The 16388-nt window shown below is 49.0% G+C and overlaps 1 protein-coding gene across 1 annotated transcript in view; it reads left to right on the top strand.

The window, feature by feature from the left end:
• The window catches only part of ATP2C2 (ATPase secretory pathway Ca2+ transporting 2), a 43192-nt gene that overhangs the window by 8464 nt on the left and 18340 nt on the right, over positions 1-16388 (top strand). The window contains exons 2-8 of the mRNA XM_066583861.1: positions 7719-7829; positions 8953-9069; positions 9422-9511; positions 9608-9643; positions 10158-10219; positions 12078-12186; positions 15278-15427. Of these exons, the coding sequence (XP_066439958.1) occupies positions 7719-7829; positions 8953-9069; positions 9422-9511; positions 9608-9643; positions 10158-10219; positions 12078-12186; positions 15278-15427 (675 nt within the window). The remainder of the gene's footprint in view (positions 1-7718; positions 7830-8952; positions 9070-9421; positions 9512-9607; positions 9644-10157; positions 10220-12077; positions 12187-15277; positions 15428-16388) is intronic.

Raw genomic sequence — 16388 nt, 5'->3', positions numbered from 1 at the left:
GGACCAGCAGGGGACGGGACGCGGAGACCCCGGGAGTACGGCCACAAGAGGGGGAGCCCAGGGTCAGCGCTGGTGTCACCTACCTGTCAGCTGGTGCCACCTAGTACCCAGCTTCTATCCTGGTACAGTATATCCCTGACCTATGACTAACCTGTCACCCTGGCACCTTCTACCCACAAACATGACTGTGCTTTATCCTGGCACCCTATATCAACCAGCTCATTATAGGGCTTTATCCTGGTACCCTATATCCCTGCCCTATGTCTGGCCTTTATCTTGGCACCCTATACCCCTGCCCTATGACCGACCTTATCCTGGCACCCTGTAACCCTGCCCTATGATCAACCTTTATCCTGGCACCCTGTACCCCTGCCCTATGATCAACCTTTATCCTGGCACCCTGTACCCCTGCCCTATATCCGGCCTTTATCCTGGCACCCTATACCCCTGCCCTATGACCGACCTTTACCCTGGCATCCTATACCCCTGCCCTATGACCGACCTTTATCCTGGCACCCTATATCAACCAGCTCAGTATAGGGCTTTATCCTGGTACCCTATATCCCTGCCCTATGTCTGGCCTTTATCTTGGCACCCTATACCCCTGCCCTATGATCAACCTTTATCCTGGCACCCTGTACCCCTGCCCTATGATCAACCTTTATCCTGGCACCCTGTACCCCTGCCCTATATCCGGCCTTTATCCTGGCACCCTATACCCCTGCCCTATGACCGACCTTTACCCTGGCACCCTGTACCTCTGCCCTATGACCGGCCTTTATCCTGGCATCCTATACCCCTGCCCTATGACCGACCTTTATCCTGGCTTTCTACCCCATCATTATATGACCTTTATCCTGGCACCCTATACCCCTGCCCTATGATCAACCTTTATCCTGGCACCCTGTACCCCTGCCCTATGACCGACCTTTATCCTGGCTTCTTACCTCCATCATCATATGATAGGCCTTTATCTTGGTACACTATACTTGCATGCCACAAACCACCATGTGTCCTCCAGTGGACCATCCCTGCTGCCCACACTCTCTGACGCCCATGTTTACCAGTTTTATGGCCCCTTATACTGATGCGATTACTTGTGTTATCTGTGTCAACACTGTGCATCCTGACAGCTGGGTGATGGCGTTCTGGGGTGGCGTTGCATCAGTAATGTCTTGTGCCCGCTGTAGAGTATGATGCCGCAGTGAACCGATGAATCATCTTTACTAAGGCTAGTGAGGTCCGCATCGCCATTCGGGGTGCAGTCCTATAGTGTGTGGCACTAAGCTGGGTGACTACAGGAGGGGTCACGGACGCTGCCCAATTGCCCAGCTGCTCAGTCTTACCCGTGAGGGACTGGAAAATTACTACTACACAGTTTGAGAGGATGAAAATGACTCTGCGATGGGGGAAGCAGGGGTATCATCCTGGGCATCTGTAGACCATACCATCATGTGGTATATAGACTGAAGTGCCGTGACCATGATTCCTGAATGTTGTTCCACCCTGAAGAGCTTGCACTCTATTTTGGCAGCTGATGGGGGTGTAAACTAAGTGTGCGGACGTTATACCATCCGATCTACAGGGTGCAGGCGGCCGCCATCTCGGGGGCCTTCATCTTATCACAGTGGGTGCAGAGTCACTCTGGACACCGTAGGGTTAAGCCCACCTGTGCCAGGGCCAGGAACAATGCCCTGTGTGTACCTGTGCAGGTACGTTCTGGGAAAGCATTTCTCAGACCTTCTCATTATTTTCCTTTTTTGGGGAAGGCGCTACTTCCTGGCGGCGGCGCGGCCTCCCGATGCTGAATTGTGGCAGAAGTAGGTCACCGGGAGGAGGAGGAGGACGCGGGACGGATGAGAGGAGGTTTTATCCTTCACAGATCTTCTGATTCTCTACCTCTGAACGCAGGTTCTCGCGCAGCGTCTTTGTGGCGGTTTTCCCAGCGCCGGATGTTCCACGTTAGTGAGGATGAGTCCAGAGAAGACTTAGCACAAGATGACGGTTGTATCACCACAGGCCCCGCGAGCAGCAAATATCCGTCATCTTCGCTCTTCTGTGGCGTCGCGGTTCTGCTGCGGAGGCCGACCGAGTGACAATGACTTTATCCAGGGTCGGCTCGTCCAGATCGGCGTTTGCTGCCATTCCAATTTTCCGTTATTCTGGAGCAGAGCGAGAAAACCTGCTGGATCTCGCATACATTGGCGCACGGACTCGTGGAATTTTACGTGAATTGATGTTGCGCGTGAAAAAAAAAATCGCAACATGTTCTATTCTGGTTTGTATTCATTGAACAGAAAGTCTATGCGTACGTAAGAAAATGCTGCGCACATGAACGTCCGTGTTCACTGCGGTTTTGTTTGCCCACCATGTTTTCTGTGGGTTATAAAAAAACTGACATCGTTTTGGCCTTCTTGCATTTTTTTTGCGTGCGGATTTGATTTGGAATTTGCGCAGATTCCTCAGCAAATTCTGTGGCAATAAATTGCTGGGTTTACATACTTTAGGGGCCTCACGGTAAAGTAAGTGAAAAGTGGGTGGGATTAGTGGAGGGGGTGTGGCCTCACAGCCTAACATATTTACTATAATTTATATCAGAAGTTGGCATAGATTATAGCGCAAATCCGCTGTGACTCATCGCTGGCGTAGATTTACATGTTTGGCACACAGAAATCCAAACTTATTGGAGAGGCATATACTTTTTAATAAATCCGGCGCGTTTCGCTCACTGCTAATAAGAGCATTAATGCACCAACCGGAACGCGCTGCGCCGTTGTCCTGATATCTGGCGCAGTACAATGCTTCATTGTGTCACCTGCAGGATTACGCTGGCGCTGGAGCGCTCAGGTGGATGTTGGGTGATCTAATCCCGCTCTTGCGCTGTTCTTCTGCTCGCTTCCTTTTATATAGCGGTAGTTGTTAACTCTTAAAGGCACGGTACACATTTATTTCCTCTTCCATTACTCTGATGCCAGGAAGGGAACGCATCTTGTTTGCCAAGTCCAGCTGGACTGAATTGTCACCATATCAACATTATTGGAAAATCTCGCCACAGCAATAGGAAACGCCCAATTTATGAGAGCCACGTCAACTCTCATGGTCAATGGTTCCTATGACAATGTCTTTGCGTCACTTGCTGTAAACAAAACTTAATGAGAAGTTCTGAAACTTTCTAATAAACTATGTTTTAGTTCCTCACCATTTTGTTCAAGATCTCTGCTTGCTGTCAGTGAATACTAATACCCTTGTCTACATCCAAAGGCTGAGGACATATCCTGCACATGAAGCTGATGTCTCAACGCTGTGAGACGGACAGAAGAGAGAGATTTGTATTTCTGTAGAGGATTGGAAACATTGTAACAAACCTTCAGCTGTGAGCAGGACACATTTTCCATCATAAGGTTCTCATTCACTGACAGTAAACAGAGCTTCATGTTGAGTAATTTAGACTGCAGTCTGTTAGGAATTTTCCGAATGTTCATCCATCAGGCCCCCCCGGACAGCGACAGACCCTCAGCCTGTTATTCGCGTGAGCCACTTGTGTTCTCGTCTCGCCGGTTTCTCTGCTTCTCAGTTACCTGGTCACATTCCTGCCTGCAGAGATCAGACGCGATTGATCCGCGCCTCGCCGTGACCTCCATGGACAATTAGTCACATAGGAGCTCTTAAATATAGTTAAATAAGGTGGGGCAATGGCTGAGCACGGCCGGCACCGAAGGGGAATGCGGATAGGGGAGTCAGATCTAAAATGATGTAATCGGGGGACAGAGCGATGCTCTGCAGTTTATAGGTGTAATCCCTGGACTGTGAGCTGCAGGTAATCCCACGGTTAGGAATGCCATCACTAGGGCTGTTCTCCAGGTGGCTGATACATTGTAGTATTGGTTATATTTGCCTAGTTTTATAAGGATGTCTTAGATGATATAATACCGCCAGCTGCTGCAAGTGAAGCCTTTGCACTTCATGACTTCTATAGACCCTGCAGACTGATGTCACCGTGCATTGGTGAAAGATACTCCCTCATAACAAACACAACTGATGACGAGGTGATCATATCACTACACTAACCCACATTGCACTACACTTCTGTATTACACAAGGAAGACAAAACTGTACAGGAATATAACTGCTATAATACTGTCCCCTATGTACAAGAATATAACTACTATAATACTGCTACTATGTACAAGAATATAACTACTATAATACTGCTACTATGTACAAGAATATAACTACTATAATACTGCTACTATGTACAAGAATATAACTACTATAATACTGCCCCCTATGTACAAGAATATAACTACTATAATACTGCCTCCTATGTACAAGAATATAACTACTATAATACTGCCCCCTATGTACAAGAATATAACTACTATAATACTGCCCCCTATGTACAAGAATATAACTACTATAATACTGCTACTATGTACAAGAATATAACTACTATAATACTGCTACTATGTACAAGAATATAACTACTATAATACTGCCTCCTATGTACAAGAATATAACTACTATAATACTGCCCCTATGTACAAGAATATAACTACTATAATACTGCCTCCTATGTACAAGAATATAACTACTATAATACTGCCCCCTATGTACAAGAATATAACTATTATAATACTGTCCCCCCTGTACAAGAATATAACTACTATAATACTGCTCCCCTATGTACAAGAGTATAACTACTATAATACTGCCCCCTATGTACAAGAATATAACTACTATAATACTGCTCCCCTATGTACAAGAGTATAACTACTATAATACTGCTCCCCTATGTGCAAGAATATAACTACTATAATACTGCTCCCCTATGTACAAGAATATAACTACTATAATACTGTCCCCTATGTACAAGAATATAACTACTATAATACTGCCCCCTATGTACGAGAATATAACTACTATAATACTGCCCCCTATATACAAGAATATAACTACTATAATACTGCCCCCTATGTACAAGAATATAACTACTATAATACTGCCCCTATGTACAAGAATATAACTACTATAATACTGCCCCTATGTACAAGAATATAACTACTATAATACTGCCCCCTATGTACAAGAATATAACTACTATAATACTGTCTCCTATGTACAAGAATATAACTACTATAATACTGCCCCTATGTACAAGAATATAACTACTATAATACTGCTCCTATGTACAAGAATATAACTACTATAATACTGCCCCCTATGTACAAGACTATAACTACTATAATACTGTCCCCTATGTACAAGACTATAACTACTATAATACTGCTCCCTATGTACAAGAATATAACTACTATAATACTGCTCCCTATGTACAAGAATATAACTACTATAATACTGCCCCCTATGTACAAGACTATAACTACTATAATACTGTCCCCTATGTACAAGAATATAACTACTATAATACTGCTCCCTATGTACAAGAATATAACTACTATAATACTGCCCCCTATGTACAAGACTATAACTACTATAATACTGTCCCCTATGTACAAGAATATAACTACTATAATACTGCTCCCTATGTACAAGACTATAACTACTATAATACTGTCCCCTATGTACAAGAATATAACTACTATAATACTGCCCCCTATGTACAAGAATATAACTACTATAATACTGTCTCCTATATACATGAATATAACTACTATAATACTGCCCCCTATATACATGAATATAACTACTATAATACTGCCCCCTATGTACAAGAATATAACTACTATAATACTGCCCCCTATGTACAAGAATATAACTACTATAATACTGTCCCCTATGTACAAGAATATAACTACTATAATACTGCTCCCTATGTACAAGAATATAACTACTATAATACTGCCCCCTATGTACAAGACTATAACTACTATAATACTGTCCCCTATGTACAAGAATATAACTACTATAATACTGCCCCCTATGTACAAGAATATAACTACTATAATACTGTCTCCTATATACATGAATATAACTACTATAATACTGCCCCCTATATACATGAATATAACTACTATAATACTGCCCCCTATGTACAAGAATATAACTACTATAATACTGTCTCCTATATACATGAATATAACTACTATAATACTGCCCCCAATGTACAAGAATATAACTACTATAATACTGCTCCCTATATACATGAATATAACTACTATAATACTGTCTCCTATATACATGAATATAACTACTATAATACTGCTCCCTATATACATGAATATAACTACTATAATACTGCCCCCTATGTACAAGAATATAACTACTATAATACTGTCTCCTATATACATGAATATAACTACTATAATACTGCCCCCTATGTACAAGAATATAACTACTATACTGTCTCCTATATACATGAATATAACTACTATAATACTGTCTCCTATATACATGAATATAACTACTATAATACTGATCCTATGTACAAGAATATAACTACTATAATACTGCCCCTATGTACAAGAATATAAATACTATAATACTGCCCCCTATGTACAGGAATATAAATACTATAATACTGCCCCCTATGTACAAGAATATAACTACTATAATACTGCCTCCCATGTACAAGAATATAACTACTATAATACTGCTCCTATGTACAAGAATATAACTACTATAATACTGCCCCCTATGTACAAGAATATAACTACTATAATACTGCCCCCTATGTACAGGAATATAAATACTATAATACTGCCCCCTATGTACAAGAATATAACTACTATAATACTGCCTCCCATGTACAAGAATATAACTACTATAATACTGCTCCTATGTACAAGAATATAACTACTATAATACTGCCCCCTATGTACAAGAATATAACTACTATAATACTGCCCCCTATGTACAAGAATATAACTACTATAATACTGCCCCCTATGTACAAGAATATAAATACTATAATACTGCTCCTATGTACAAGAATATAACTACTATAATACTGCCCCCTATGTACAAGAATATAACTACTATATTACTGCCCCCTATGTACAAGAATATAACTACTATAATACTGCCCCCTATGTACAAGAATATAACTACTATAATACTGCCCTCTATGTACAAGAATATAACTACTATAATACTGCCCCCTATGTACAAGAATATAACTACTATAATACTGCCTCCCATGTACAAGAATATAACTACTATAATACTGCCCCCTATGTACAAGAATATAACTACTATAATACTGCCTCCTATGTACAAGAATATAACTACTATAATACTGCCCCCTATATACAAGAATATAACTACTATAATACTGCCCGCTATGTACAAGAATATAACTACTATAATACTGCCCCCTATGTACAAGAATATAACTACTATAATACTGCTCCTATGTACAAGAATATAACTACTATAATACTGCCCCCTATGTACAAGAATATAACTACTATAATACTGCCCCCTATGTACAAGAATATAACTACTATAATACTGCCTCCTATGTACAAGAATATAACTACTATAATACTGCCCCCTATATACAAGAATATAACTACTATAATACTGCCTCCTATGTACAAGAATATAACTACTATAATACTGCCCCCTATGTACAAGAAAATAACTACTATAATACTGCCTCCTATGTACAAGAATATAACTACTATAATACTGCCCCCTATGTGCAAGAATCTACAGTCTCGCAGTGTTGGTTTATAAATGTTGTCTTCTCCTCGCAGGCAGATGACCAGTGTGAACTGAAGTCTGTGGGACAAGAAGATGATGTCATCCCGTTACCTGCCAAGGAAGCGAGCCGGCTGGACGAGAGCGAGCTTCTTAAATATTTACATGTGAGCTTTTCCTCCGTTCTCCTGCAGCGATGGCGTCTGATCCCGTCCTTCGTGTTTCCTGATGTTTATACCTTTTGTAGTTTTCTTTGTGTTTTATGCTCCTTTTACACTGAACAATTCTGAAGAATCTCAGGAGCGATGGGCCGGTGACATCATCAGTAGTCGGGCAGATTCACAGGAGAATCGCTCACTTCTCCTTCGGTCTACTCATAGGATGATTCTTGTGCCTGGTCTGAAACTGAACGACGAGTGAGAAGCGAACGATTCTCATTGGTCGTTCAGTCGTCGCCTCGTTTAGACCCAACGATTAGCAATCAGTTTTGATCGTTTAAATTATTTTTTGAACGGCGAGGTTTCTGGACAGAGTGTCTAGAGATTGTTAGACGAGGGCGTCTCCTGCAGGGGGCGGGGTGGGAAAGATTGGCCTATAGAATGCGGCTTACAAAGTGGCCGGAGGAATCTACGTTCTGCTATAAACATATGTAGGATAAACTTTGTATCTATTTTGTGCTTTTCTCTAAATGCATCCTGCAGTGTAAAGCATGGAGGTTTTCATTCTGGTTGTCATGGCTACGTCCATTGCTTGTATAGATTGTGGTATCTAGACGTGTCCGTGGTTACCAGATGAAACCCTCCATTCTTTACAGTGCAGGCGGCATCTGTCAGGGCACAATAGAAAGATGGTCTACAATGCAGACTATAACTTTTCCTCTGTTATGGAGACGATAGGGGTGCCCCCAGAAGCCCCCTCACTTGCTGTGCCCCCCCACCCGCCATCTCTCAGCAGTCGTCCGGTTCTGCTGCGCCCTTGTGTGCGGTGGTTTATATAAGATTGTTTAGCGTTACGTGTTGTTGCCCCGGTCGCCCTCCCTTGCTGTGCACACGGCACATTCCTGGCGCTATTGTCTTTCTGTTGTGGGAACGTGCCGCGCCCGTCGGGTTACTTTATCTCTGCGGTTACGTTATCGTAGTTTAAGGTTACTTAATGAGAACCCATTTAAAGGAGAACTCCCGATAATATGTAAATGGGAGCTCCGCCCACTACCTACCATGGGGGTGACCCCACAGTGACCGGACGCTGCAGTGAACCATTATAACATTATAATGTCTCCCCCGTGATCAGGTGGATGTGACCTCCGGACTGTCCGAGTGCTCCGTGCTGCAGCGCCGCCTGAAACATGGCTGGAACGAATTTCAGGTGGACAATTCCGATCCCGTGTGGAAGAAATACCTGGGCCAGGTACAAGCGCGTCTAGTATAAACCGTCCCCCCCTTCTGCCGCAGTCTGTTGTTCCCATTTATCAGCCACTTCCCGCATCTCTAGGCCGGAGACGTTCACATCCACCCGCTGCGGATGTCGGGCTGCCGGCCCTTTAACACAGAGACCGTCAGACAGGTGGAGCGGGTGTGATCTCTGCTCTCGTACATGTGGCGAACCACTTCCAGCACAGCGCAGCCGCGTTTTAGTCTCTGCCTTCACCTCCCTGCATTAATGGATGATAATGGACGCGGCGCGGTTTTAGCTGAGCGTCTCTGGAGAGCGCCGGGCGGATTTCTCGCTCTGTATGTGATGTTTTCTTCTTCCTTCACAGTTCACAAACCCCCTGATCCTGCTGCTGCTCTGCTCCGCTCTGGTCAGCGTCATCACCAAGGAGTACGAGGATGCCGTCAGCATCACTGTGGTACGTCAGAGGCCGCCATGTTGCACTCAGCTCTTCCCGGAAGTTGCGATTGGCGCATCTGTTACCCATGTATTCTCTGATCTTGTCTTCCTGCAGGCGATATTAATCGTGGTGACGGTCGCTTTTGTGCAGGTAGGCGTTCTCAGGTGTTATCGGGGGGCGGGCGGATGGCGGGCGCTGCTACCATCGACATCCCCGCAGGGTACAGTGGCGGCTTCACAAAGTGCAGAATCGCAGCGTATTACATTAGAAGAAAAACGTGTAAAAAAGAGAGATCCTGCGCTTCGTGAGGAGCGATACATAAGTTCCCAATGCGAGTGACTTACTTGTGCAGGAGGTCCCCCCATGGAGACCCCCAGAAGGCGAGTATTGCACCCTGCAGTCACCAGAAGGGGCGTCCAGGGAAGCGCTGGCCTGTATTTGGGTGAATTAGTTGGTATTTATGTGACACAAACGGCAACAAAACAAAAAAGTGCAATTCTATGTTTGTTATAGTTTTTGTTTTGTTGTCCCCCACCTCCCGATTATTATATATCCCCCCCATCATGGTGGCCCCCTATTGTAGTGCGGGGGAAGGGTTCTACTTGCACTTGATGAACGGTCAGTTAGCACATCTGAACCTGATTGGATTCCCTTTTGCCGGCAGGAATATCGCTCCGAAAAGTCTCTGGAGGAGTTAAACAAGCTGGTGCCCCCCGAATGTAACTGGTGAGTGATGCTTCATCCTGATGGACACCCCCAAATACTGCCCGTGGTCATGTGACCGTGTTCATTGCATCTTGTTTTGCAAGACCGGCCAGAAACATTCTGCAACTGTTTAGTAGACTTTTCTTTTGCTCTCTGAGATCTCTGCTTGCTGTCTGTGAATGGGAACATTATTGGTTCTGTCCAAGGGCTGCAGAACCTCTTCCGTTCGCTCACAGTTTATTGCACTGTATTACTGCTTTTACTGATACATTGTAACAGTCTGAGCAGGGCAAGGCTAAGCCCCCTGTCCACGGCCGAGGCGGAACATTGCTGGCATACAGCGTGCCACGCAAATTTACCAGAACTTATACCAGAAACTGGCAAGTCTGGAGGGTTCTGACTGTCTGGCGCAAGGATGGCCGGAGATGCACTTCATTTATTAAGAGGTGTGCGTCCCTTTAATTAGGCGCATCTTATTCCAGCGCGGTTTATAGGAGTAGGTGAATTCCCCACCGTGTGCGCATGCGTAAGTTCCTTTATGTTCTCAGACCAGCAGGTTGTGTTCGGTGCGCTGAAAGCCCGCAGTCGCCGACGGTAACTAATATGGAGGGAAATTTACGAAGACCAGCATTCCTCCGTGCGCCTTCAGCGAAATGTATTCCAGGTCCGAACCTAGCGTACGTTTCTGGAGTAGTTTATACATCAGTTCAGTGAGGCCCCGCCCCCTCAAAGCCCCACCCACTTTCAAAAAAAGTGTCAGGGCCGGTTCTGAAAGAGGTAAAGTCGCACCTTTTTGCACAGACACTTCCTTGCGCAACATTAGCAGCTCTTCTGTGCCAGACCCTGATGCAAAGAGGTTTAGGGGTGTGCTCCCTGGTTGTTCATTGCCACTCTCTCTTTTTATGGCGCTCTCTCGGGGGCAGCGGCTCTTTGGCCAGGGGCGGCGCTCTCTCGGGGGCAGCGGCTCTTTGGCCAGGGACAGCGCTCTCTCAGGGGCAGCGGCTCTTTGGCCAGGGGCGGCACTCTCTCAGGGGCAGCGGCTCTTTGGCCAGGGGCGGCACTCTCTCAGGGGCAGCGGCTCTTTGGCCAGGGGCGGCGCTTTCTCAGGGGCAGGGGCTCTTTGGCCAGGGGCAGCACTCTCTCGGGGGCAGCGGCTCTTTGGCTAGGGGCGGCGCTCTCTCAGGGGCAGCCTCTCTTTGGCCAGGGGCGGCGCTTTCTCAGGGGCAGGGGCTCTTTGGCCAGGGGCGGCGCTCTCTCGGGGGCAGCGGCTCTTTGGCCTAGGGTGGTGCTCTCTTGGGGGTGGCAGCTCTCTGGACTGGAGCGCCGCTCTCTCGGGGACAGCGGCTCTTTGGCCAGGGGCGGTGCTCTCTCGGGGACGGCGGCTCTTTGGCCAGGGGTGGCGCTCTCTCGGGGGCAGCGGCTCTTTGGCCAGGGGCTGTGCTCTCGGGGGCAGCAGTTCTTTGGCCTAGGGTGGTGCTCTCTTGGGGACGGCAGCTCTGTGGCCTGGGGTGGCGCTCTCTCGGGGGCAGCGGCTCTTTGGCCAGGGGCGACGCACTCTCTCGAGGGCAGCGGCTCTTTGGCCAGGGACGGCGCTCTCTGGGGGCAGCAGCTCTTTGGCCTAAGGTGGTGCTCTCTCAGGGGCGGCAGCTCTCTGACCTGGGGCGGCACTCTCTTAGGGGCAGGGGCTCTTTGGCCAGGGATGGCGCTCTCCAGGGGCAGCTGCTCTTTGGCCAGGAGCGGCACTCTCTCTGGGGCAGCAGCTCTTTGGCCTAGGGTGGTGCTCTCTCGGGGGCGGCAGCTCTCTGGCCTGGGGCGGCACTCTTTCGCGGGCAGCGGCTCTTTCAGCTGTAATGGCTCCTTCTTGTTTCATCCTTTGCAGTGTCCGTGATGGGAATCTGCAGCACCTACTTGCTCGAGAGCTGGTCCCTGGAGATGTGGTGTGTCTGGCGGTCGGAGACAGAGTGCCTGCAGACATCAGGCTGATAGAGGTAGTTCTCAGACTACATTCATTGTGTGGTTAGACACTATAGGGAAGAGGTTCTGCAGCAGCCCTTCTAGTAGAACAATCAGTGAGTAGCGCACACTCGTGACCTTGCTCTTGGCTGGCATCTTGGGAGGAGTCTGACCTTTACTTGCCTCCTCCCCAGCCGAGCCCAGCGTGTCCACCAGTGTCAAGGAGGAGGAGCAACCGCTTTGTATCGGAGAGGCTTCTGTGATCAGTACGGGCCAATCAGAGAGCAGTGCGGTGTGCATCACATGGCTAAAACATTGTAGCTGCTGTCTTGAACGGTTGAAAAGAGGCCCAGAAACTGGCGGATCAGGGGGGCAGCAAAGAACTACTGCGGGTGACAGCCCCCCAGGACAGAATCGAACCCGGAGGGTCACCACGCCGCGCGGTTTATTATATGAGGCGGCGGTGGCAGCGAGGGGCTGTACTAACGGCGCACCCAAGTAATGTACATTCAGCACCGTTTATCAAAGCGGAGCTTGTAACCCATAGCAACAACGGACGCACGCTCTGATTGGTTGATATCGGCAGGCATGCTGCTTTTTCTGTTAAGCAGTTGCAATAATTAATTGCGTTAGATCTGGGACCGGGCCGCTGTCCGCCATACTGGATGGTGAGCGTTAGGTCACCAGTGACCTAGTCAGCGCTTGTCAGATGTCTCCGCGGCCCTTCCGCCCGGCCCCTCCGCCCGGCCCCTCCGCCCGGCCCTTCCGCCCGGCCCTTCCGCCCGGCCCCTCCGCCCGGCCCCTCCGCCCGGCCCCTCCGCCCGGCCCCTCCGCCCGGCCCCTCCACTATTCTAGAACGAGAGGTTCTTTTGCGCAGCCTAATATTGTGGCTGAATCCACTTCTTGCGTTTCTGCGGGTGACTTCCCTGCGGCGTGTCATGGCGCCGTCAGTCCCGCACGGTTACAACTAAGCGGTCGTGTTTGATGTGGGATTTCCACGCCATTGTTGATGAGGTGGCGTTCCTCGGCCGGAGTGCCCCGTCACGCAGGAAACGTCTTTATTGCCAGTTAATGATCTAGAAAGTGACCTTATTAAGCAGCCAGCGTGACGAGTCCTGGACGCTCCCGCCGCACGTTCAGCTCTTGTTTGTTTTCTGATTAGGAGATTTGGCGCGGTCTGCAGCTCCCGGCTGATGCTGGCAGTCATCTGCTGGCATCTATGGGCTAAAGACAAATATTAAAGGCCCAAATACATCTCAGAGGACGAAGGGACAGCATGGGGGGGGGCATTGGTGTAGTGGCTGGCACAGGGTGGAGGCATCGGTGTAGTGGCTGGCACAGGGTGGAGGCATCGGTGTAGTGACTGGCAAAGGGTGGAGGCATCGGTGTAGTGGCTGGCACAGGGTGGAGGCATCAGTGTAGTGGCTGGCACAGGGTGGAGGCATCGGTGTAGTGGCTGGCACAGGGTGGAGGCATCAGTGTAGTGGCTGGCACAGGGTGGAGGCATCGGTGTAGTGGCTGGCACAGGGTGGAGGCATCGGTGTAGTGACTGGCACAGGGTGGAGGCATCGGTGTAGTGGCTGGCACAGGGAGAAGGCATCGGTGTAGTGGCTGGCACGGGGGGGCATCGGTGTAGTGGCTGGCACAGGGTGAAGGCATCGGTGTAGTGGCTGGCACAGGGTGGAGGCATCGGTGTAGTGGCTGGCACAGGGTGGAGACATCGGTGTAGTGGCTGGCACAGGGTGGAGGCATCGGTGTAGTGGCTGGCACAGAGTGAAGGCATCGGTGTAGTGGCTGGCACAGGGTGAAGGCATCAGTGTAGTGACTGGCACAGGGTGGAGGCATTGGTGCACTTCTTGGCACAGGGTGGAGGCATCGGTGCACTTCTTGGCACAGGGGCGTCGGCGTAGGGACTGTTATGGGGCGGAGACGTCGGTGTAGGGACTGTTACGGGGCGAAGGCGTCGGTGTAGGGACTGTTATGGGGCGGAGGCGTCGGTGTAGGGACTGTAGTCTAGTCAGAGTGGATAAGGGCCACAATAAGAGTTTTTGATAATGAAAGGCCGGATTCAGGAGATGTTTTTGGGGAGCAGGTGACTGAATATGGGGCGTGAAGGAAATGTCGGAGTCACAGATGACCCCAGGACAGCGGGAGGGCTGCCGAAGAGTACAGTGGGACGGTTCGGCGGTTGGCAGCGCGTGGGACGGCTCGGCGGTTGTCAGCGTGCGAAACGGCTCGGCAGTTGTCAGCGTGCGAAACGGCTCGGCGGTTGTCAAAGTGACCTTAAGCCCAAACTTTTTGTTGTACTTTCCATTAATCTCTTCCTGGCTGCCATGTTTATTACTAACGCACATCACAAGGTCACGGACGGCTGCCTTCTCGCCTCACACAAAGGCATTTCTGAGCCGCCCCTCCCCCGCTGTGTCAATACAGTAAAGCAAATAGCAGACTGGATAGAAGTGGAGTTTTCCACGCAAACATTGATAAGCGTCAGAATCCCACAGAGGGACGAAGTGTTCTCCTCCACCCGACGATCGGAAATCCTGGTTCACGGAGGTCAAGAAATCCTCGCAGTTATCAGCCCATTCAGACAAATAGACTATCAGCTGGTGAATCCTCTACGCAGTGCGGCGACGTTATGGGGGAACAGACCCCACAGCAGCCCGAGGAGGGGGGCACAGACCCCACAGCAGTCCGGGGGAGGGGGGGGGACAGACCCCACAGCAGTCCGGGGGAGGGGGGGGGGACAGACCCCACAGCAGTCCAGGGGAGGGGGGTAGACAGACCCCACAGCAGTCCGGGGGAGAGGGGGGGGAAGGACCCCACAGCAGTCCGGGGGGGGGGGGACCCCACAGCAGTCCAGGGGAGGGGGGGGGGACCCCACAGCAGTCCGGGGGAGGGGGGGACAGACCCCACAGCAGTCCAGGGGAGGGGGGTGGACAGACCCCACAGCAGTGCGGGGGAGGGGGGTGGACAGACCCCACAGCAGTGCGGGGGAGGGGGGGGGCAGACTCCACAGCAGTCCGGGGGAGCAACAGACCCCACAGCAGCCCGAGAGGGAAGTAAGGGCTGCGGACCCCTAACCAGTCATTGCTGAGCGTAACATGATGGCTTCTCTCTCCTCAGACGACCGACCTGTTAGTGGATGAATCCAGCTTTACTGGCGAGACGGAACCGTGCAGCAAAAGTCACGGATCCGTGGACGAAGCGAGCGGCCTGACAACACTTAGCAACATCGTGTTCATGGGCACCCTGGTCCGATATGGAAAGGGAAAGGTAAGAGCAGAGACCAAGCAATCCATCACTAGAGAGCAGCGGTGACATCACTGAGAATGCTGCCTATCCATCACTAGAGAGCAGCAGTGACATCACTGAGAATGCCGCCTATCCATCACTAGAGAGCAGCAGTGACATCACTGAGAATGCCGCTTGACCATCACTAGAGAGCAGCGGTGACATCACTGAGAATGCCGCCTATCCATCACTAGAGAGCAGCGGTGACATCACTGAGAATGCCGCCTATCCATCACTAGAGAGCAGCGCTGACATCACTGAGAATGTAATTTATCCACTAGAGAGCAGGGGTGACATCACTGAGAATGTAATTTATCCATCACTAGGGAGCAGGGGTGACATCACTGAGAATGCTGCCTATCCATCACTAGAAAGCAGCGGTGACATCACTGAGAATGCCGCCTATCCATCAGTAGAGAGCAGCGGTGACATCATTGAGAATACCACCTATCCATCACTAGAGAGCAGCGGTGACATCACTGAGAATGCCGCCTATCCATCACTAGATAGCAGCAGTGACATCACTGAGAATGCCGCCTATCCATCACTAGAGAACAGCTGTGACATCCCTGAGAATGCTGCCTATCCATCACTAGAGAGCAGCGGCGACATCACTGAGAATGCCGCCTATCCATCACTAGAGAGCAGCGGTGCCATCACTGAGAATGCCACCTATCCATCACTAGAGAGCAGTGGTGACATCACTGAGAATGCCACCTATCCATCACTAGAGAGCAGTGGTGACATCACTGAGTATGCCACCTATCCATCACTAGAGAGCAGCGGTGACATCACCGAGAATGCCGCCTATCCATCACTAGAGAGCAGCGGTGACATCACTGAGAATGCCACCTATCCATCACTAGAGAGCAGCGGTAACATCACTGAGAATACCACCTATCCATCACTAGAGAGCAGCGGTGACATCACTGAGAATGCCGCT

The sequence above is a fragment of the Eleutherodactylus coqui genome, chromosome 11, assembly GCF_035609145.1.
Source record: "Eleutherodactylus coqui strain aEleCoq1 chromosome 11, aEleCoq1.hap1, whole genome shotgun sequence".
Taxonomy (NCBI): domain Eukaryota; kingdom Metazoa; phylum Chordata; class Amphibia; order Anura; family Eleutherodactylidae; genus Eleutherodactylus; species Eleutherodactylus coqui.
This window is presented reverse-complemented; position numbering and strand designations above follow the sequence as displayed.